Source organism: Eptatretus burgeri, chromosome 13, assembly GCF_056783735.1.
Source record: "Eptatretus burgeri isolate ZD-2024b chromosome 13, Ebu_testis_v1, whole genome shotgun sequence".
Classification (NCBI taxonomy): domain Eukaryota; kingdom Metazoa; phylum Chordata; class Myxini; order Myxiniformes; family Myxinidae; genus Eptatretus; species Eptatretus burgeri.
This window is the reverse complement of record NC_140973.1, coordinates 65,140,595-65,164,815: the sequence shown is the minus strand read 5'-3', so window position 1 is coordinate 65,164,815 and position 24,221 is coordinate 65,140,595. Positions and strand designations below refer to the sequence as shown.

General features: G+C 42.4%; 1 protein-coding gene and 1 long non-coding RNA gene across 6 annotated transcripts in view; one reads left to right on the top strand and one right to left on the bottom strand.

Annotated features, from left to right (window-relative positions):
• LOC147014665 (uncharacterized) overlaps window positions 1–24,221 on the top strand; it is a 93,582-nt gene that overhangs the window by 31,628 nt on the left and 37,733 nt on the right. For 2 of the 3 annotated variants that reach the window (XR_015050857.1, XR_015050858.1), the window contains exon 2: window positions 7,389–7,460. This is a non-coding gene — a long non-coding RNA (uncharacterized LOC147014665). Of the gene's footprint in view, window positions 1–5,817; window positions 5,901–7,388; window positions 7,461–24,221 lie in introns of all 3 variants that reach the window. The other variant, XR_015050859.1, reaches the window with a different exon arrangement.
• The window catches only part of LOC147014664 (glycine receptor subunit alpha-2-like), a 78,071-nt gene continuing 61,825 nt past the window's right edge, over window positions 7,976–24,221 (bottom strand). For all 3 annotated transcript variants that reach the window (XM_085852822.1, XM_085852823.1, XM_085852821.1), the window contains 3 exons: window positions 18,246–18,460; window positions 17,888–18,034; window positions 7,976–10,445 (listed from right to left, as the gene is read on the bottom strand). In XM_085852822.1, the coding sequence (XP_085708948.1) occupies window positions 10,158–10,445; window positions 17,888–18,034; window positions 18,246–18,460 (650 nt within the window). In that variant the 3' untranslated portion in view covers window positions 7,976–10,157. The remainder of the gene's footprint in view (window positions 10,446–17,887; window positions 18,035–18,245; window positions 18,461–24,221) is intronic.

Here is a 24,221-nt window from a genome sequence, read left to right as displayed (position 1 = left end):
CGCTCTCGTTGTGGGCCGCTGGACCCACTTTGGGTTAGATCGCTGAACTCTGCGGAGGCCATTCTGAGGCTTGAGTTGGGCCTCGACACAGGACGTTAGCTCTCCCTTACTCCCCTCCGGGAAGGGAACGTAGGGGTTGGGAGTAGGCTAGGTGACAGGATAGGTGAGCCGAACAAGGACGATAAAGGGGGTTAGGGGACGATTTATAGTGGGGAAGTAAAAAAAGAAAATAAAAAAATAAGTTGGGGCTAAATTGGGGTTTGACAAATTAAGGGAGTGGGTATGTACAGTGACAGGCAAAGGCGATAGGTTGGGAGGGAGACAGGTAGGTAGGTCCGAGCCCGCCTTCCAAGTGGCCAGCACCACCGCACTCCCTCCACCAACCTCCACTGAACGGCAAAGGCTGGCCAACTTCATCGGCTGGCCGTGTTTTGCTTCAAGGCGGAGGCCGGCCAACTTCATCGGCAGCTGTTGTTTTGCTGCAAGGCCTGTGCCATCGGCTGGCCGTGTTTTTCTTCAAGGCCTGTGCCGGCCAGTTCATCTGCCGGCTGTGTTTGCCTGCAGCGGCCTTCTTCTGCGGGCTGTGTTTGCCTGCTGCCTTTGCCATGCCATGCCCACTGCCCCTGTTCACCAGCCCCGTTCAATTTTTGCTTTGCCCCCCCCCCCTGTTCATTTCCATGTGCGCCAGGATCCGCAAGGCAACAGTTTGCAAGCTGCGAGAACTGCCCCGTTGGCAGCTACAACACGGGCCTGCAATGGCGGCCCGTGCACCGTGTTTGCATCCATCCATCCATTCGTTGTGTTCATTGCGTGTGCCACTTGAGCTGGCACGGAGACTGCGTTGTGCAGCCCATGCACCGTTGTGGTTCACTGCGTTCAGTTCAAACCATTCATCCATCCATTCGTTGTGTTCATTGCGTGTGCCACTTGAGCTGGCACGGAGACTACGTTTGTGCGGCCCATGCACCGTTGTTTTTCACTGCGTTCAGTTCAAAAAGGAAGGCCTTGGACTGCGTGTGAGCAGCCGGCCACGTTCCCCGTCACCTGCATTGTTTGAGCCAGAGACTGCATGTGAGCAGCCTGGCTCCCTGCTAACTGCTTTCTTTTTGCAGAGTTCAGTGATCCTGGGTCATGGTTTAGTGTAAAATTTGTAAGTAAGGTTAAGATGTACTGTAAATATGAGTGCGCCCCCGGCATGTTTGTCTTAGCGCCGGCAATTTTATTTAAGTCGTCCGTGTGAGTGAGTTTGTTTAGGTAGTTACTCAGCCCTTAGGTTATTTATTTTGGGGACACGAATACCATGAATGTCGCACTCAGGGATCCGTAGGTAAAATGTACTAGGGGAAAACTACACATGATGGCACACGAAAATTTGACGACTCGGGACGAGTCTGTAAAAAGGGGAGGGGGGGTAGTGTTGTGGTTGACGAAATTCACAAACCACCATTCAGGTCCCTTAGGTGAGATATCTCGGTAAGTGTCTGTGTAGTTAGGCCCAAACCCGTTGTCTAGAGGGAATAAATGTCATTCATGAGGGCTGCGACTCTTCAGGATAGCCGTTTTTCTTTTACTATCTTTATTTTGGACCAGCCGCCATTATTACCACCACCAACCACGTCTCAACAGCCATCACAACAACAACCACCAACCACAACGCCGCTTCACAACAACAACCACCAACCACAACGCCGCTTCACCACAACCGCCACGACCTTTACCGTCACAACTCGCCACCATCGCATCACCGTCATCTCGCGCCACTCGTGGGCACCGATGCTGGACTCGTGCGGGGCGCGCACCGAGCAGCGTGTTCAAAAACATCACGGACTTTCCGCAGAAAAACGGATCAAAAACGACTCACGCCCACTTTTGTTCCATCCAATCGGTGAGCGAGGGGCGATTTGGCCCCGCCTCCAGGGCGTTGGAGGGCGGTCGCTATATGCAAATTCATGGATCAAAAAGCATTCACGCCCACTTTTCCTCGGGCCAATGGGGAGCCAGGTGAAGGGTCGGAGGCTGAGGGTCAAGGCTGAAAGAGCCAAGCCACGGGGCTTATAAAAACGACTGCGTTCGTCAGTCAAGGCAGTTCAGTTGGAAGTTGAGGAAGAGTTGAGTTGGAAGTAGAGTGGAGTGTGCGGAATTCAAGAGAGTCGTCGGTGGAGCTGGAAAGAAGTGGTACTAGTCGGAGTGAAGAGGACGGAGCTGTGGAGAGGTGACGGCGGCGAAGGCGGACGAGGGGGTGCTCGCGTCGGTGCCGGGAGCGGCACAGAGAGGCCAGCAACGCGACCGAGGTGGAGGAGGAGACGCTCGCCGCGGGACCTGAGACAGGGTTAAATCCTCCTTTCCCCGAGCATCAGCAACCCCCTCCTGTTTCCCCCCGCGCTGAGATAGTGCGACAAAGGGGGCCCCCTTCCCACCCCCTACCAGACACTGTCCGCGAGGCCCGCGGAGTTGAGGCACCACCGCCGCTCCGCGTCTCATCATCAGACGGGTAGGCCCGACACGGTCTCGGCCCCAGGCCCGCCTACCCCCCTCATCCTGGAGGGTGGTTCTCTTTTCTTTTGCTTTGGGAATAGGTGTTGTCGGCGCCGTCTGTGAAGTAAAATTGTTTCAGTGTTGCCGTGTGCCCGGTAGTCGGATAGATCTGCATTGTTGCATTTGCTTTTTGTGTAATATTGCATTGTCTTCTTCTTTTACATGTGCTTTTGGTGGAATTGTATATGTGTGCTTTCCGTTCATCGCGAAATAAATGTGCTTATTGTTGAACTGTTTTCCCGCTTCGCTTCGTCATTTCTTTCATTGAATCCCCATCTTGCTTCACGTAAAGGGTTGGTCGTGGGCTAAGATGCCCGATAATTAATCGAACCGTCGAGGCCGACGAATAACACCGCTCGGTTATCCCGATAGTACGGAACGGGTCGCTTAAGTGGCCCGTGTCCGAAGTCGACCTGCGGCGAGGTGCGATCGCCCGGTCTACCCTCCGTGTGGGTACTTAGGTAGGTCGAATTTGGCGAGCAACCCTATCCCACGCGGGGGCCGATTGGCACGATCGCGGTGAGACCGAAAGGTCCACCCGTGACTGGTTCCCGGCGTTAGTCCGAGAGGGTCACGACTGGATTGTCCGTCCGGTGGGCGACGTGCCGCGATTCGAGTTACGTGGCCGTCCGCACGCCGGCGGGCGCGAATCCGCAACAATATATATATATACACACACACACACACACACACACACACACACACACACACACACACACACACACACACACACACACACACACACACACACTCCCAGACAAGGTGGCATTTACAGGCAACCAATGCTGAAGGAACGGAAAACATATGGGCTGTTTTTTCTTCCAAACACCAAAAGAAAAGTTATCATGCCACAAGTCTTCAGATTATGGGCTCACCTTTCCATAGCTCGGTCTGCATTTAAATTGTCCCACTATATCAAAACGGCATATTGTTGTGCTCGGGAGAGACCAGCTGACACAATACAGAAATTGACAATGTTCCCACTGGTGATGATAAACCACCTGATAGCAGCTTCAAGCTACAAAGGGAAAAGGTCGGTCCATCAAACACAATCGTCTGCATCGACTTCATCCAGTTGTTTATGTGTTAATGGACATAGCTTACTACCAGGAAGGACTCTACAACAATATCCTGAATCCTGTATGGAAGAAATGAACATTTCTGTGCAACCGGTGATGATGGTGTAGTCAGTTACATGTGCTCTTTATCAGTCAGGGTGCACTCAGAATCAGTTGTCAATGTCTCCATGACTAGTACCAATCCTGGATAGGCTGTCACTCCAATACAGGTGTGTAAATCCTCCACCAAGCAGAAATTGGGAACCGAACCCACAAAATTGTATCCCCTATTCGATACCAACTGCTCCTTTTGTATATCTAAAAATAGGATTGCACATCCTGAAGCTCACTTAGATTAGGAGCAACAGTCACTCAAACCTCCCATCGACCCCCCCCCCAGACCCTGATTCTTTTTGTAATGCCTTGAACAAACTTTGGTACATCACAGGTGATGATGGTTGTGGTCAGGTTTCATTGAAATATTGTGAGTAGTTTCGGAGAAGACAGCAAATCCCTATTTTGGGGGAGCCCAACCGGACATGAATGTTCAGACCCCCCCCCCCCCCGTAGACCCCTTGAGACCTTGATATTTTTTAATGCTGTGAACAAACTTTGGTGCATCACTGGTGATGAAGGTTGTGATCAATCGTAATTGAAAAATTGTGTGTGTAGTTTCGCAGAAGAGAGCAAATACCAATTTTTTTTTGGGGGGGTCAACTCCCCCCTCCCCCCTCCCCGTAAATACCCTTTATGAGCATACATTTTGATGCGGTCAATAAACCTTCGTTAGTCATCAGACGTGAAGCTTGTGGCCAAATTTCATCAGAATCGTGTGTTTGGTTAAAGCGATAATGAGTGAAGTGTTTACTCACTCACTCACTCACTCACTCACTCACTCACTCACTCACTCACTCACTCACTCACTCACTCACTCACGTACAGACACTGCTTGATCGCATTAGCTCACTGGACTAAAGTCCAGATGGGCTAATGATGTTGTCACTTCCTAGGGATGACTGTCATGGGGGAACGTCTGCATGTGTATCACCATGTCTTGTAGTCAATATGGTGACTGACTATAAATGTGCTTCAAGTGCAACAAGAGATGCACATGAGTATTGATTCTAAGTGCCATCGTTCATCCGATTCCAAACATGACTCATTACCAGGATATACAAGGAACTTTGGTGCAGGAGGAGGCCATTTGGCCCATCACGCCTGCGCCACACCAACCCAACCATCACCCATCCACATGCAAGCCACCTTCAAGTCCTGCCAACATCCCTATAATACCCTTCTATCTCTAATGTATCTCGGTACCTATCTAATTCCAATTTAAGCCTATCTACCCTTTCTGCTGTCATTACCTTTCCAGGGAGACCATTCCATGCATTAACTACTGTCTGACAGAAAGACCCCAGCCTTACTCTCCTCTTCTTTACTCTCAGACTATTATCCTATCACTGTCTATCCAGCTGAAAGACTCGTCTGCACTTATTTTGTCGATACCCTTCATTATCTTAAACATCTCTTTTATATCCCCTCTTAATCACCTCCTTTCTAATGTATTTGTAATAATTCCTCTGTCTGTAACATAACAATGTTCGACCCTTCCACTGGAGGTATGTGCTGAAGAATCAATGAATGAGATTTACAACAAATCAGAAGCCAGCAGTTTCACTTTGGGGAATCGCACAGCAGTAAAAAGGGCAACAGAAGACCTGCCATAAAATTTGTCACCACTGAGCTGCACTTTTCACGTCATCAGATAAACAAAGTAAAATCTTTTCTTATTTTGTCCTGCATTTTAGAATAAAATTTTGCATTAAAATGTGCCAGTTCCTCATGACATCTTTGCTGGTCCATAAAATGTTGCATGCGGCATCATTGTGCAGTGAACACGTGATAATCTCAGCCATCTGACCCTCCCCAAATCCTCCAGCATGTACTTGTTCCTCCAATAACTCCCTTCTGGTTGAATTTGCAAAATACAGGTTTACACCAATTTCCAAATACTCCCTTTTGTTTCTCTTTTCTCCCATTTGTGAAATTGCCCTCCATAGGCTGTTCAATCCTACTCTTCCCTCCAGAGCTTCAAGTAGGTGGTTCACCACCATCTCCTGTTATCCCCCATCCTACCCTGTGATATTTGCTCCCACCATTATCACCGAACAAACTCAATCTAATTACAGCTTGATCTCTCTCTTTCTCTCTCTCTCTCCAGGTTATCTCAAAAAGGTGTTGATGGATTTGGACCAAACTTAGTGGACAGGTTGGGTGTGTGACAGATGCATCGTTTCAATTTTGGTGAGGATCTGCATCCGGATACGACAATTTTTTTGATTTTTAAGTGATTCTACGATAATTTTTTTGATTTTTCAGTGATTCTTCACCATTGGAAGATGGGGCCAAAAACGATGTCTAGCATGATATCTCAAAAAGTTGTGGACAAGTTTTGCCAAAACTTGGTGTATGAGTTGGTTAGGTGACAAGAACAAGCCGATTAGATTTTGTTTCAGATCCGAATGCATTTCCGGCATATCAGTGGGATACAAAACGTAAACTGTTCAGCCTGGCGGAGGTATGCGCTCCACCGAGTGCCGTTCTAATAGTGTACAGTGCCGAGACTCATAGAGGACACAGAATGGATCAGGATGTAACTGAATGAAAAGAACAGTAAAAATCGAGGGGGGACAAACCAACAGCAGGGTTGAGGGACAAAATAGAGAGAGACGGATAAATAAGGGATGTGGGGAATAATGAAGGCAAGGGGAGGACACATGGGGTGGACAAGATGGATTCAGCTGCAAACTCTCGTCATAACTAGAAGGGCACTCGGTAGAGTGCATCCCTCCGCCATGCAATGCCTGATCCATGAGAATATATCTGGCCCCATACATTTTTGAAATATCATGCTATACGTACTTTTTTTGGCCCTATCTCAATGGTGAAGAATCGCTTTAAAAATAAATAATTTTCGTTTCCAGATCCGGATTCAGATCTTCACAAAAATTGAATCGATTCATTCTTGCCAAACATCCAACGTGTCCACCAAGTTTCGTCTGATTCCGTCCACAACTTTTTGAGATATCATGCAATCTATCTGTTTAGCCCCATCTCTCAAAGGTGAAGAATCACTTTTAAAAATTCTAGTAGCCATATCCAGATTTTCATCAAAATCTGAGTTTGTCCTTATCTCACACCCAACCTGTCCACAAAATTTCATCCAGATCCGTCCACAACTTTTTGAGATATTCTGTACACAGACAAACAGGCAGACAGAAAGGGGTTTAAACATCACCTCCTTCACCTTCGGTGGTGGAAGTAAAAATGGGAGTAAAACATGTAAACACGGAAACAGGTGCATTAGTGGAGGGTTAGTAGTGGTAGAAAAGATTATGATTGTGGATGTGGCATAATCTGAGATGGTGATGAACAGTTGTCTTGAATTCCTTCTCCTCCTCTCTTTGTCCTCCATCTCTTCTCTTTTTCTCTCCCTCTCTCACCCTTCCTCTCTCACTCTCTCTCCTTTTCTTTCTTCCATTGTCAGTTTGTTGCCATTTTACCCTTCGTCATCTCGATCTTACATGAAACCAATTTTCAGCTATAACATGCAATCCCATTTTCAGGTGATGCTTCGAGATCACTCCCCGCTTGAGTGCCATCCTATTTGAGAATGAAGCTTTATCAGTGTTGTTTTCCCTTTTTTTTTCAAATAATAACGTGTGACGTCCATCAAAGAGTGGTGTCGATAAAGGAATTTCTACTCATTATTTCTGCACCACTGTTTTGCAGATATCTTGTACTATTGGAGGAAAGCTGAACATACCCAGTCAACCCAGTCATCCTTCACAATGTAAACGAGCTGTGAGTAACCTGCACATTATCTCAACGTCTGGCCTTGCTCCATGGTCGTAAACCTCTCGCAGATTAAATCCCACCTTTAACGTAGATGGGAGAAGTATTCCATCATCTTGAATGTTAATTGCAATTAATTCGCTTCTTTTGCATTAATTGTAAATGTTCACACCACAATAAGAGAAATCAAAATGGCTTATCCTTGTGTCACTTACCCAACTCCTCTTTTTGATTTTTACATTCTTATAATTCTACAACACTCACGAAGGAGTTTCTACATCCAGAACATTTAGGAGACTTCAGTGTACTTATTACACGATTTATGAGGACATTAGTCGACGATCGGCACAGTTTATGGGATTTGAACCTGAGATCCCATGAGCATCACGGGTGATGTGTTCAGATGGGGATGCCAAACAGGGATGCTATTGGTATCTAATGCTAACAATCATGGAGATGTTTTTCATTTTTCTACCAATTACTCGTGAAACGGAATGTGGTAAATCAGAGTAAGCAGTGCAGGGTTTTGGCAAAAGGATTTATTGAAGGTTGAACCAGGGTGGCCATAATTGGACAAGACACTGATTCATTAAAGCAGTATTGCTGGAAAAGGAATTCATTTGCGGAACCAAATGATATTCCACAACTTTTCCGAGCTTATATACAGTATTTCCATAAAATTGATATAAAGTTCTTCCATGATGGTCTCTTTCTCGTTTGTACTTTGACCATTTGAACTGCAATAAAAACTGTTTACCATGCTGTGAAACGGAAGTGTAATCATGGTGAATGGAATTAAACTACGATATTCATTACCAGCATAGAGATAGAGATTGATCATTTTAATAATTCTGATCGCTCCAATTGTTAATAAACCCAAACATTACTAATTCGGAATAAAGACTTTTTGCAATTGTTTTGACAACCTTCGCATAAACCTTCAATGTCTCACGTCTCTCACTGTGAGTTGAAGTTACGCTTTTGCTTTTAATGAGTGATTTCCTCCTACACATCTGACCATGTGTTCGATTGTGACGTCATCGTGGTGACGTTGATTGCTCTTGTGACGGTCAAGTGATATGAGATTGACGCATTTTAAACGCCTGTTGATTATGATGAAAGCAGGAAAACTTTGCTGTTCCTTCATTCAAACATCATTCGATGTATTAGTTTGTTTGTGTTGTTGGTGTTGTCGTTGTTGTTTTCCCATTAAAAAGTTATTGAAAAGGTTAAGGGTGCTGAGCGTTTAGTGTACACACAAGGTATATCAAAACATTAAAAAAAACCAAGCTGCATTTCACACAATGCTGCATAGCAGGCCCAGGTATTCTGAACACATAAATACTGTTGATAACAAAGTTTAACCATCGGTGACGTAAAACTGGAAAAGTCTGACTGTTTTGTTAATTATGTACAATTTCCGTTTGTTCCATACAAAAATGGACATAAATGTGAGAGGACACCATCAGGAAAATATCGACACGACAGGACACCACCTTCGGCCGACCATTGTTCAAAATCTTTGCTTTCTAAATGCCGAAACAGTTGCCCTGCTAACTTCCTATTCACCACCACAGGTAGACTCGTGGGTGGATCCTGTGGTGCACTCTGAAGTCGATCATGAACCTCTTAGGTTGTGGATAAAGATTCGGCGCAACAACAATCGTGCCAACTTTTTGATGCAAATCTTCCCAATCTTCCAGGAAATTATTTGTGTCATTCCAATTATTCCCACGTTGTGGGGTGGCCAGGGAAGTTTTTTTGGCTAATATTTTCACGACCCAGCTGGCCAGGCCTGACATTTGACTGAATTTTTAATTTGTTCAGGGTGCCGGAAATAACTCACCTATTCTTCATGAAAAACAGACAACGTGGGATCTTTAAGGTACACCAGCTCATTCTGGCAGATGGGACACCCGGCTTAACTTCCATCAGATGGACAGACCACATTTTGATACTTCGTCCTGCATGTGAAACACCAGGATGAGAGTTTATAGCTGGGATGAGATTCAAACCCAGGCTAGACAGTTCAAAGGTAAGTGCACACACACCTTCGGCGAGCTTGGCAGCCAAATTATTTGTATCACTGAGACTAAGTATGACTAAGCGTTCTGAGTTATATTGCATCTTGTTTGAACAATTTTGATTGTTGTTAATAAATTGTATTAACGATGTGACGTTCAGCAGTTTCTCCAAGAGAAAAATTATTTTGCTTCTTCCAGGTTATAGAAATAGAAATAGGCAAAAGGATGGAACTGGTGAACATTTCCGTTTGTATTTTGAAGTCGTCATATGATGGCATCCATTATGACTCTCAACAATTTTCTCAGAATATTCACAGTTAGTTACTGACAAACATATGAGCTTGTAGAGGATAAAGAAATGTACCGTAATACTAATTAATCGGCTGCTTCGGTCAAGAACATGTTGACCTTCAGATTTTGAAGTTATACCTTCCATCATCCCTAGCCCTTAACTAAAATAGACATCTGCTTGAACGCTACAAACCGAAGACATAAAATATTCCATTAGAGGGAGTAAGGGTGGTAAATAATCTCAGACAAAGTGATCTGTCCTCCACAGACACCATTCTCACCTCGATATTCATCATTCGCTGGCCGGAATATCAGGGAATATTTCAGCCCAGAAATTGAAGGGCACGGGCAGGCCAACCATCGAGAATTCCACACCATTTTCTCAACCAGCTCACCTCTTGTGAATGTCCTCATGCCGTAAGACCTTGTAGATAATCCAGTAGAAGATGTTGAATATGAGGAAGGCGAGCGGGAAGGCAGCTCGAGAAATCGTGTCAATGCGTTTTGCTCTGTCCAAAAACTTCTTCTTCATCGCATTGTGATCCATGGGTGTTACTGCCGGCAGTACATGCAGAGCAGAATTTGCTGATGTCAATCCTTTAACGGAGAGGCCATCTTTGGTCTGAAGGCATTTACCCATGCTGTACATGTTGATGCTTCTCTCCCTCCTGTCGTCCTCCTGTGGGTTTCACAATTGGTGGGTTAATGGCAGTAATCATGAAGTCAGCGCCTCGTCACAGCGTAACCGGCAATGCAGTAAGAGTATATAATACTTAAATTCCTATATTGTTTATTTGAAGTCATTATCGTGCATCTCTTGTGAAAGATGTTCTGTGAGTTGATGCTCCCAGCAGGCTGGATCATGGTTGTGATGACACAACCAACTTATGTGGACATTTTTTGTTGTACAGTTTAAATGGCTAGAAATCTGTCATGACTACAAGACAGGAATAGTCCTCGAAAACGATTCAATAACTACCAATGATTCTATAGATTGAGGAACATGCAAGTATTTTATAACAAGAAATTTTCAGTCGTGAAGACACCACCAACTGGTACAGCTGTGTCCAATCAGGTCTGATGTTTGAACCACCGAATGTATTCACCGGGGCCGTGCAGGCATCATGTGCCAAAGCATCCCTTACCAAGTGGGAGCCACCCTTGCCTACTGGGTAGTTATACGAGTTGGTGGTGGTGCCTTCATTATTGAGTAACGGTCTTCACAATTCCAACCAGTTCTTTTTTTCAAACTACTACGAGGCACTTGAAACTATCCGTAGGCCTTATGTTTATGTACCTGTTTTGGTTGAATACCAGCTAAGAAGGTCGTAAAATGTTTGTTTCTCCTTCTGTTTATCACAAAATTAACAATATTACAGAAGTTCTGATTGGTTGTAAGAAACCAAGCTACTTCTTTTATCCCATGATCTCAGATTTAGGGTTTCTTATCGGACAGGTGAATGTGGAGATCGTTATTGCCAAACAGAGGACCAATTTGAAATAGCGTTGACCTTGTGAGTGGGAGCTAAAATTGCCTAGTCGTCACGATTCTCTGTAACATACAGACAAAGCATGTTGTTAACGTCATGTAGGATATATTCTGTCAAAACTAATCGAATCCAAAACGTCTCTCAATTGCATTCACACAGTGATGGAAAGATAAAGACTGATGAAAAAGGTTCTCCTCCAGTCTTGTTCTCTCTCAGCTCTCAAACCCATCCAACCCTGTCTCCATCCATCCATCCATCCATCAGGACCATACTCTGTACAGAATGTTGGTGCCACCAGAGCAGTCTCCTGTGCAATTGAGCACAATCCTGGACAGGTCACCACTCCAACACAAGATATTCAAATGGTTCAATCATCCCAGCAAGCTGGTACTCATTTTGCTGTCTTCAGAAGGACAACAGGCTGGGTCAACCCCACCTGGTAGTAATTCAACAGCCAAGTAGGATTTGAATTCAGGACACTAGGTTCCCAAGCCCATCACCCTAACCATTAAGCAAACACCAGACATACCTCCATCTCCACTGGGATACATGTGTTCTTCCAGGAACCCCTTCTTGGGTAAGACTTCCAAAATCCAGGCTTGCTTCACACCTCAACTCTTTCTCCAAATGTCTCCCTTTTGCAGAACTTTCTTCTGCACTCTTCCTTCCAGAGCTTCAAACAAGTGGTGCACCACCATCTAACATCATCCCCATCATGACTCATGATATTTTTCCCCCTGTTAATGGAGCCAACCCTCTTACTTGTAGCCCTCTATCTTTTTTTTCCTATTTCTTTTTTCCCTTGCTTGTTGTGTCCAACTACGGCCCCACTGTCAATATATTATCTTTTTACCCTCGATCTCCTCGCTCTTCCACTGAGGCTAGATTTTTGTATAAAACAAGACTGTTACAGCAAGTGAATGTTTCATCTTGATGCGCAATTTCTAAGAAATAACCAAATTATCTGTTTAGTGTGGTGGTTTTTTGGAGGGTTTTTTTGCGTATCTGGCACATTTATCGGCTGGTAGAGTGGGGCATGTATGTTGGTAGCGGGCAGAAAGTGGTTCCGCATCTTTTTCGGTGTTATTATTGTCTTGAACACTTTGGATACCAAGTACTGCAATGGATTAAATAACTTGCTCAGTAAGATTGCCGAAACGTTCTGGGACAAATACCGTTTTATTCACAATGCATAGCGATCCTTGGTGTGTGTGGCCGCATTCAATATGCCGTAGGGCCACTCCGAACCCAAACCTCAAGTTGGACCCTCACCCTATAACATGTGCTCCAAGTTTGTGATGGTTAGAGGTGGGATTCTCTCTCTTTATATCTATATCAGATATAGAGATTCCTCCAATTGTGCATCTCTCGATACTTGCAGATTCTACAGTCGTTCTCATTGAGTCCGTAACAAGAGTTCTGACGAATTCTACAGACCTTGCCAGGAAACTTGTACAATGCTGGGATTGTGATCTGTCATCAAGTACTCATGTACCTTCACTCATTCATATGTGACAAACTGTGAACCCACACATGTGCAAGCTGACGGCAATAAACAGGGTTAACATCATGGGTTCATTCACTTTGGATTCATAGACTCGTTAACGTGTTCATCTTTCCATGTTTGATGCTTGGTGTTATTAAACGGAGAATGCAATATAAGACTGTTGACTAAAATGGAACCCCAATGCAAATTATGGAGACTCTCTTACCGAAGATTAATATTGCCGGTTATGGACAGACACAGGAGGAAGATGTGACACCGTACGCTAAGGGCATCGAGAGTTTTCGGGTCCAGGTCATTTATGATATCGAAGGATTCCCTCAAGGCCTCTAGGCTTCCATTAAAGCAACAATTTATTTTCCTCATCCATAACCAATATGCTTCTGTGATGATAATTGCACTAGCATCGATAATGAGTAACCAATTCTGACAAGAATAACTGTTGAATGATAAATGATCGATGCAAAACAGTTGTGGAGAGAACTGATAGTATCAGGTTTTGAGCATTTGTTTATCCCTGCTTTCTATGCTCGTCTTCAGAATGAGATGGCATCTGTTGTTTCGGAAGGGATAATGTTACCTCTGAGTATGATTTGAAGGGATGGGTGGGGGTTCTGTTTGTTATCCTTAGGTTTTTTTTTCCAAGGAAGGCAACTTGGGGATCTTGGGTGCAATGTAATTTAAGATTAACTACTTCTACATGATCAAATGCCTTTCTGTTAATTTTACTCTGCCTCTGAGGGGCATTCAACAAGTTATTGGAACAAAATACTCAGAATAGTACAAGAAAGTCGAACTGTTTTTTTTTTTTTTAACAAGGGCGAGGCTCATGGAAAAGTGAGGGAACAGGGGAGTAAAAAGGCAACGTAATGGCAGTTGGGCGATGTTTGGACACAACAGCCAAGGGAATGACTGAACAGGAAAAGATGAGAGAAAGGAGGGGTGGAAACAATAGCCTGCAAGTAAGAAGATTGGGTGTGGTGGGGTTAATGGGTTATAAAAGATAATGGGTATGGATGGGTGATGATATGACATAGTAGCGCACCACCTGCTTAAAGCCACGGTGTTGAGGTGAAAGATTACATGGTGTTGAAATAGGCTGATGGGTAGAAGGTTACGAACTGTGGAAATAGGTTGAGAGGTGGAAGGTCAGGTGGTGTTGAAATTGGTTGTGTGGTGGAAGTTCAGGTGGTGTTGACATGGGTTGTGCAATGGAAGTTCAGGTGGTGTTGAAATAGGTTGAGAGGTGGAAGGTCAGGTGGTGTTGAAATACATTGAGAGTTGGAAAGTTAGGTGGTGTTGAAATAGGTTGAGAGGTGGAAGGTCAGCTGGTGTTGAAATAGGTTGAGAGGTGGAAGGTCAGCTGGTGTTGAAATAGGTTGAGAGGTGGAAGGTCAGCTGGTGTTGAAATAGGTTGAGAGGTGGAAGGTTATGTGGTGTTGAAATTGGTTGAGAGTTGGAAGGTCAGCTGGTGTTGAAATAGGTTGTGTGGTGGAAGTTCAGGTGGTGTTGACATGGGTTGTGCAATGGAAGTTCAGGTGGTGTTGAAATAGGTTGAGAGGTGGAAGGTCAGCTGGTGTTGAAATAGGTTAAGAGGTGGAAGGTCAGCTGGTGTTGAAATAGGTTGAGAGGTGGAAGGTTATGTGGTGTTGAAATTGGTTGAGTTGGAAGGTCAGCTGGTGTTGAAATAGGTTGAGAGTTGGAAGGTCAGCTGTTGTTGAAATACGTTAAGAGTTGGAAGGTCAGCTGGTGTTGAAATAGGTTGAGAGGTTGAAGGTTATGTGGTGTTGAAATAGGTTGAGTTGGAAGGTCAGCTGGTGTTGAAATAGGTTGAGAGTTGGAAGGTCAGCTGGTGTTGAAATAGGTTAAGAGGTGGAAGGTCAGCTGGTGTTGAAATAGGTTGAGAGGTGGAAGGTTATGTGGTGTTGAAATTGGTTGAGTTGGAAGGTCAGCTGGTGTTGAAATAGGTTGAGAGTTGGAAGGTCAGCTGTTGTTGAAATACGTTAAGAGTTGGAAGGTCAGCTGGTGTTGAAATAGGTTGAGAGGTTGAAGGTTATGTGGTGTTGAAATAGGTTGAGTTGGAAGGTCAGCTGGTGTTGAAATAGGTTGAAAGGTTGAAGGTTATGTGGTGTAGAAATAGGTTGAGAGGTTGAAGGTTATGTGGTGTAGAAATAGGTTGAGAGGTTGAAGGTTATGTGGTGTAGAAATAGGTTGAGAGGTTGAAGGTTATGTGGTGTAGAAATAGGTTGAGAGGTTGAAGGTTATGTGGTGTTGAAATAGGTTGAGAGTTAGAAAGTCAGGTGGTGTTGAAATAGGTTGAGAGGTGGAAGGTTATGTGGTGTTGAAATTAGTTGAGAGTTGGAAGGTCAGGTGGTGTTGAAATAGGTTGAGAGGTGGAAGGTTATGTGGTGTTGAAATCGGTTGAGAGGTTGAAGGTTATGTGGTGTAGAAATAGATTGAGAGGTGGAAGGTTATGTGGTGTTGAAATTAGTTGAGAGTTGGAAGGTCAGGTGGTGTTGAAATAGGTTGAGAGGTGGAAGGTTATGTGGTGTTGAAATCGGTTGAGAGGTTGAAGGTTATGTGGTGTAGAAATAGATTGAGAGGTGGAAGGTTATGTGGTGTAGAAATAGATTGAGAGGTGGAAGGTTATGTGGTGTTGAAATTGGTTGAGAGTTGGAAAGTCAGGTGGTGTTGAAATAGGTTGAGAGTTGGAAAGTCAGGTGGTGTTGAACTAGGTTGAGAGGTGGAAGGTTATGTGGTGTAGAAATAGGTTGAGAGGTTGAAGGTTATGTGGTGTTGAAATAGGTTGAGTTGGAAGGTCAGCTGGTGTTGAAATAGGTTGAGAGTTGGAAGGTCAGCTGGTGTTGAAATACGTTGAGAGTTGGAAGGTCAGCTGGTGTTGAAATACGTTGAGAGGTTGAAGGTTATGTGGTGTAGAAATAGGTTGAGAGGTTGAAGGTTATGTGGTGTTGAAATAGGTTGAGTTGGAAGGTCAGCTGGTGTTGAAATAGGTTGAGAGTTGGAAGGTCAGCTGGTGTTGAAATACGTTGAGAGTTGGAAGGTCAGCTGGTGTTGAAATACGTTGAGAGGTTGAAGGTTATGTGGTGTAGAAATAGGTTGAGAGGTTGAAGGTTATGTGGTGTAGAAATAGGTTGAGAGGTTGAAGGTTATGTGGTGTTGAAATAGGTTGAGTTGGAAGGTCAGCTGGTGTTGAAATAGGTTGAGAGTTGGAAGGTCAGCTGGTGTTGAAATACGTTGAGAGTTGGAAGGTCAGCTGGTGTTGAAATACGTTGAGAGTTGGAAGGTCAGCTGGTGTTGAAATACGTTGAGAGTTGGAAGGTCAGCTGGTGTTGAAATAGGTTGAGAGGTTGAAGGTTATGTGGTGTAGAAATAGGTTGAGAGGTTGAAGGTTATGTGGTGTAGAAATAGGTTGAGAGGTTGAAGGTTATGTGGTGTAGAAATAGGTTGAGAGTTGGAAAGTCAGGTGGTGTTGGAATAGGTTGAGAGGTTGAAGGTTATGTGGTGTTGAAATAGGTTGAGAGGTTGAAGGTTATGTGGTGTTGAAATAGGTTGAGTTGGAAGGTCAGCTGGTGTTGAAATAGGTTGAGAGTTGGAAGGTCAGCTGGTGTTGAAATACGTTGAGAGTTGGAAGGTCAGCTGGTGTTGAAATAGGTTGAGAGTTGGAAGGTCAGCTGGTGTTGAAATACGTTGAGAGTTGGAAGGTCAGCTGTTGTTGAAATACGTTGAGAGTTGGAAGGTCAGCTGGTGTTGAAATAGGTTGAGAGGTTGAAGGTTATGTGGTGTAGAAATAGGTTGAGAGGTTGAAGGTTATGTGGTGTAGAAATAGCTTGAGAGGTTGAAGGTTATGTGGTGTTGAAATAGGTTGAGAGTTGGAAAGTCAGGTGGTGTTGAAATAGGTTGAGAGGTGGAAGGTTATGTGGTGTTGAAATTAGTTGAGAGTTGGAAGGTCAGGTGGTGTTGAAATAGGTTGAGAGGTGGAAGGTTATGTGGTGTAGAAATAGGTTGAGAGGTGGAAAGTTTTGTGGTGTTGAAATTAGTTGAGAGTTGGAAGGTCAGGTGGTGTTGAAATAGGTTGAGAGGTGGAAGGTTATGTGGTGTTTATCACACTATTATTGATTTCTTGAACTTGTTCACTGCCCCACATGTTTTTTTATCTTTTAAAAATTTTTGTCATCATCATGTTATCATTTAAAAAAAAATAATTAAAATCATCCTGCTCTACATATTTCTTTCTGTACTCCACCAAACTTACTCTTGTATTAGTTTGCTCTTACTAACGAGTAATGAAGTCAGAAACTCGACTGTGCATGCTTTTAAAAACTAACATCACTACCTTGCGAGCCAACTCACATTGGCTCAACATTGGCAACGGTTGGAATGGTCACAGTCGGATTTCTGATGTTGGTCCAATGTCGGTAAAAATGACCTTCTGTTCATCCAACATTAATCCAACGGCAGCCACATGGTGTAAAAGAGATGGAACAATGGCCAATGTTGTGCCAATGGTGGTTCTGATGTTGGGCAACGTTAACCCAACGTCAGTGCATTGGCTGGGTAATTGATGCCTCTACTGGGTGGTGCTTCATCATACCAGCTGATGATCCATCTTTGTTCCTCTCTTATAAACTCCCATATCCCCCAGCTCACCTTGTTGTAAAAGGTGCAATAAATGCTAGTAGCAATGTAGCCAGAACAAAAGCAAAGTTGCCAAAGCAAAACTTTCCTGAGACCTGACAGCACAGTTCACTTTTGCTGTTTATCATCCATTGAGAATAAAAATTCAAGTTAATTTGCAAACTATTGCAATTAAATGAGGAAATATTCAAGTACAAGATGTAAACTTGTCCTCACAACAAACCAGCACATTGAATACAAAACGTTTTAAAAGTTATTTTTCCTTTTTTTTTGTTAAAACTAGTTAGTACAGCATAAACAAAATAATTAATTTGTTCCTTTTATAAAAAAATATACAGAGATACAAACAATATCTGTAATCAGCTGGAATAGCAAATTATGCAACAAAATTAGCCCAAACTCAGTTGTTAGTGCTAAGGATTCATATTATCGAAACGAGCATCTGCTGAGCGAAACAACACCATGCTCTACCTGGTCCCTCCGCTTGCGCCGGTGCAACCGTAGGAGCTCCTTGTGTTGTCGTGACACAAAGTTGACAGCAGCATACTCAAGAAGGGCAGCAAAGACGAACAGCAGACACACTGCCATCCATACGTCAATGGCCTTCACATAGGACACCTGTCAGATCAACCATGGTCTATAATTTGGTCTGAGGTGTTGTTTGGTTGCCATCAGATCAATGCCTTTCACTACTATCATTCATTCCACTTTCACAATGACATTTAAAAAAAACTCATGTTTACTTTAGTCCTCATTTTCCTAAACATTCTCTTCGGGTATCCAGCAAGTCACTTTTGGTGTGATCTGACCCGCCCTCACTATCACCAACCTTGGGGAGAGAGGCACGTGAGCCAGAGCTCTGTGTTGTCATGGTCAGCACGGTCGTGATACCCAGGGCGACACGAGCTGGCGCTGCATCCATGTTGATCCAGAAAGAGACCCAGGACAGGATGACGATGAGCAAACTAGGAATATACATCTGGATAAGATAGTAGCCCATCTGACGCTCGAGGTGGAACTTCACTTCAATACATGTGAACTTCCCTGCCAAAGATGCATCATAATAGATTGTGAAACTTCAATTGCTCTCATCGATATGACAATCATTGTTCAGATTGTTAAACAACTTTCAAATGCATCTCCTTTTTACTGCACACAGTAACAGCTGAGGTCATTGTCCGAACGATCCTGGAAAGGTCACTTACTCGTCTTTTGGTGCTTTCAGCTTATTACGTAAACCAAAATGGCAGGAATTTTGAGACTGTGCCCCCCCCCCCCGTTCTTTTCATAAATGATGAAGTACACTGAATAAAAAGGTGTTTACATGCAAGTCACGTCTAACTTGTTAAAATCTGAATGCAGCACCAGGAAAAAAGAAGATTTGTATTTTGCATATTTATATATATATATATATATATATATATATATATATATATATATATATATATATATATATATATATATATATATATATATATATATACATACACATATGTACTCGCTGACATATACATATGTCTATACAGTATACATATGAGGCCCGGCGAGGAGGAGTGATGTAAGCGACATTTTTAATGATATGATGATGATAGGCTCGGATGATCGGGGAAGGGTTAAAATAGTGCTATATGGCATTAACTCCAAAATGACCAATGTGGCCCTTACATCACATTATAATAAATGTCCCGTGGGAGGAGTAAGCTTTTTGCTTCGGAGAGAGCAGTCGTTCAGCAGGCCATCGGGTCCTGCTTGGCTTGCTTGGCTTGAGGCCTTCGGAAGCTTTTTGCTTCGGGTGGCTCAGTGAGCTTCGGCTGCTGCTTTGTTTTGCAAGGAACTTGAGCCGGTTGTTCGGCTCGAGCTGCGAGTGGAGCCTTCTTCCTCTTCTTCTTCTCCTTCCTCTTCTTCTTGGTTCGTGGAGCTTTTTGTTCTCCATTTTGTTTCCCGGCTTGGTGCGATGCATCGGCCTCTTCTTGGAGTTGGATCCTCGGGGAAGCGACGATCGACAGGAAGGATTAGCGCCTCGTCTCACCGGCACGTGTTGAGAAGTGCGGGAGGATCCGCGGGAGCTCGGGAGGGATCGCGGCGATTGGATCCAGCTCGCTCTCGCTGTAGCCCGGGTCCGGACAAGTTGAAGACCACACGAGGTGGAAAGGTTCGAGTCAAGCTCTGAGTTTCAGTTCACTTGTCCTCCGAGCTGGAGCTCGTGATTAAAGGCTTGAGCCACCGTTTCGTGTGTGTGTGTGTGTGTGTGTGTGTGTGTGTGTGTGTGTGTGTGTGTGTGTGTGTGTGTGTGTGTGTGTGTGTGTGTGTGTGTGTGCGCGCGCGCGCGCGTACGTGTGTCCGTGGGCCCGTCTAATAAGTAGGAACTGCTGTTAAGTGTAAATGACTGTACATAATAAGTAGATGGTTGTAGTTCTTTTGTCGTGCTTTTCTTGCTTGTATAATTGCATACGTGTTTTGCCTTATTTAATTGCATACGTGTTTCATTATAATAAATGTCCTTGTGTGAATGTAAACCTACTCGTTGCGTCCATTCCCTCATTGACTGAACATTTCGTGTGTTGGGAGTTAGAAAGCCGTTGGTTTGCCGTAATATGGGGGACATTTGGACCGACGGTTCTCGGCGATTACGCCGCTCAGAATCGCGCACGGACAAGCTCGCCTCGGCGGTTTGTTCCGTACGAGTTCCGTCGAGGGTGGAATACCCCGGTAGATGGATCACGTGGGTATTTAGGTAAATTGAAGATTGGCAATCGACCCTACCCCACGTGATCTGCCGACTGGCGTATTTCGGTTCTTGTACAAGGACCCGTCGCTTGGAGTTATCCGGGCGGCGATCTATATTCCGGGCGATCGGTTGGGCCGACTCGACTTGCGGTTCCGTTCAGAGCGGTCGGTTGGCGGCTGACCCCCGGCCCGTAACAATATTCTCCAAGGTTTTTTATCTTAAATATTTTCCAAATTTCTTGTGCTTGTTTATATTCCTTATCACTTATCTCTTCTTCATAAAGGTTATTATAGAAACTTTCTTTTGAAGGAAGTTGTGTTTCTTTAAATCTCATAAATGAATCCATATAATCATAAGGATAAATTACCTTACTTGTAAGAATTTTCTCTTTACTTTGAATTTCATTCCTTGTTTGAATTTCCTCTCCAGTTAGAAATCCCTCTTTCATCAGAATTTCATCTACAATCAGAATTTCCTCTTTAGTTAGAATTTCATTCATTGTTCGAATTTTCTTCATAATTAGAATTTCATCTTCAGTAAGAATTTCTTCATTAATTTCCTCATTAATTAGAATTTCCTCTTTACTTTGAATTCTCTCTTTAATCTGAATTTCCTCTTTAGTTAGAATTTCCTCTTTTGGAAAGAATGAATTAAGATTTGGAAAAGAGCCCGTGGAGCTTAGATTTGATGCTAGGTTGGCTCGTGTTGTTCCAATAAACTTGTAAGAATCTAGAAACCTAATACGAGTTAAAGGTTTTGTGAATATCATTTTTGTAAATGAAATATACTTTTGACTTGTGTTTGTTATGGCAGAAATATTCCCCGGTGTTTTTGAAAGTTCATTTATAAATAGATGTGTATCTTAGTTGGCGCTGTTGTGAAGAAAGACTGGAATAAAAGAAGGAAATTTATAATTAAGATTACAACAGGAATGAGCGGGACCTCTATATTTACCAGTAAGATGATAATGATCCCTAACTTTAGACTCCTCAATTTCCTCCTCACAAATATGACAGATATTGTTCTTTCTAAATTCTAATTTTTCTTCTTCGGTTAATTTCATCAGTTCATTTGTTTCTTTCATTAATTTAGTGAGTCTTATACAATCCTTTTCTAATCGTTTTACAAACTCTTGTGAAGCTTTTTTTTTCCACTATAATGTTCAAGTTTATTATACTTTTCTCCAACAGATGATTTGATATAATAACAGAAACCACAAGGAATAAGTTTTTGATATTTATTTGTTTGTGATTCTTTTGGATTAGGAGAAGCAGTATTTATCTTTTTAAGGATACATTCAAAATCAGCATATATCACAAATGGGTGCATGATAGATTTATTATAATCTTCAAAAGAAATCTTTTCAGCAGGTTTAGGCATTGTAATTACAGCTGATTTATGATTACTACAATATTTTGATGTTGTTCTAATCGTTCTTTTGTATGAAACAAATTAAGACCGCTTACAAGGATATATTTTGTTTGCTGTTCTGAATACCTGAGAAGAGATTAATCTTGATAAATTATTGATCTATGTATAATGTGAATTCTTTCCAACACTAAAATATAAAAGATCAATGTGTGTTACTTCATTTTTATAGTTGTTTGAAATTTTTAATACCTGAACTTTATTCTCTCTAGTTAATCCATATACATTAATAGAAAGATTATTCTTTTTCTCAAATTTAGGAATTGGGAATTTAAAATCTTTAATGTCCAAGGTATTCTCATATTTAATATATTGTTTTACTCTTTCTGAATTACATTTTGGTGGATGTAAGTGAATAAGAACAGACCAGAGAAAACATTTATTATCATTGTTCTTAGTATTAACAACTGCCTTCTTTCGTTTTATTTCTTTTGGTAATTCAATATAAGAAGAAGCTTTAAGAGGGTTTGATTTTAGAATGTGTATATCTAAAAAGATGATTTTTTTAATATTGAATCCACTTCCTACCACTGTATTATCAACATCCTCCTCTTGTCTTGATAGTTCTTCATAAACCCCACTATTCAAAAAATCTTGAAATGATGTTATAAAATGAAGATCTGTTCTCATATAAGGAGTTTGTTCTTCATCTTGTCTTTTCATATTCATTTTCACTCCCATATAAAACTTTAAAGTTTTCATTTCTTTTAATGTCTTTTTAATAATCTTTTCAACATGATGATGGACCGGGTTCTCCAAATTGAAAAATACTTATTTTTATATGCCCTTTAAATGCCCCATCAGTGTTTTCTATATAATAGTCTCCCTTTACTTGAAACTCATTTTTCTTGTGTTTTTGTGATTGAAGGTGATTCTTATAACTACTCTTCAAAACATCCTTTGAGCAGATATCACAATGTTTTCTTTCCAACTCAAGAGGAGATATTTGTTTGAAAAGATTGAATGTGTGTTTGTTGGTTTGAAGGTGTTTTTTTTATAATATTTATATTCGTGATTACAAACATCGCAGTACGTTGTATTCACCATATTTAGAAAATAAAACTTTGCTTAAACTAAAATTTTCTTGATGAAAATTTCGTTTAATTTATAGGTGAATCTGTGCTTAAAACCATTTTATCCTCCAACTTTTTTCACTTAAATAAATACAATGTTTCAAGACACAAAAGACAAGTTTCAATCAATCTCTTCATTTGTAAAAGATACTGAGAAATATGTCAAGGATGCAAAATTGAACAAAGATAAATATAACAACTATTGGACAAGCCGGTAGGCGACGAGGGATTCGCTAGGATCGAAGCGCTGGATACGATGCTTTTCATATTGACCGATCCACCTACAAAGATTAATTGCCAAGACGTATTGGTTCACAGACAATAATTGTTCCTCTGCCTGGCAATATTTTTCCTATTGCGTATTTTGTCAATACGGCACTCCTCATAAAAAAATGACGGTAAATAGACACCCTATTTTTGAAGGACTACCATTTGAAAAATAATCGGTTTGCTGGTTTGTGCTGTGGAGCCTCGCATTGCAAAAAAACCACACACACACACACACACACACACACACACACACACACACACACACACACACACACACACACACGGAAAACCCGATAAACTTCTCTCAATGCTCTTGTTTGACCACACCTCCTGAGCCACACAATATTTTTTCATAAGCCACGCCCACTTTCCTACGCCACTCCTACTTTAAATAATAAATAATTGGAGGTGGTGTGTGGGTTGTGGAATCGTTTTCGGTAAATAAATAAATAATTGAAGGTGGTGTGTGGATCGTGGAATCATTTTCGGCAAATAAATAAATAATTGACGGTGGTGTGTGGATCGTGGAATCGTTTACGGAAAATAAATAAATAATTGGAGGCGGAGTGTGGGTCGTGGAATCGTTTTCAGTAAATAAATAAATAATTCAAGGTGGTGTGTGGGTCGTGGAATTGTTTTCGGTAAATAAATAAATAATTAAAGGTGGTGTGTGGATTGTGGAATCGTTTTCGGTAAATAAATAAACATATTAGTAGAAATCCACAAAGACTGGAATGCTGGTGATTCCATTTATTTTGGATCCTTTTCACTTTGGTCAATAACGTTTGGATCGAGGAGAGATCGAAGGTGGAACGACGGTGTAGTTCCTTACAAACACTGTATACACACCTTAAATGACGGCAAATGGACACCCGATTTTTGAAGGACTACCATTTGAAAAATAAAACCTCAATCAAAAATCGGCTCGAGTAAAATTTTCTAAATATCTCGAAGTGTTTAATTCCGAAGTTTTGCTTCTCCACATTCAAAACTGAAGGACAAGTGTTGAAAATACTGTACGCGGTTTTTCGGCCGCTGCACAGCAACGGGTGGTTGCTAGGCAACAAAATTCAAACGCGCACATTCCCAGTATATATTCCACCTCTTGGCAAAGTTTAATCGAAATCGGTTCGCTGGTTCGTGCTGTGGAGCCTCGCGTTGTAGACAAACACACACACACACACACACACACACACACACACACACACACACACACACACACACACACACACGGAAAACCCGACAACAAGGGATATCTCATATATATATATATATATATATATATATATATATATATATATATATA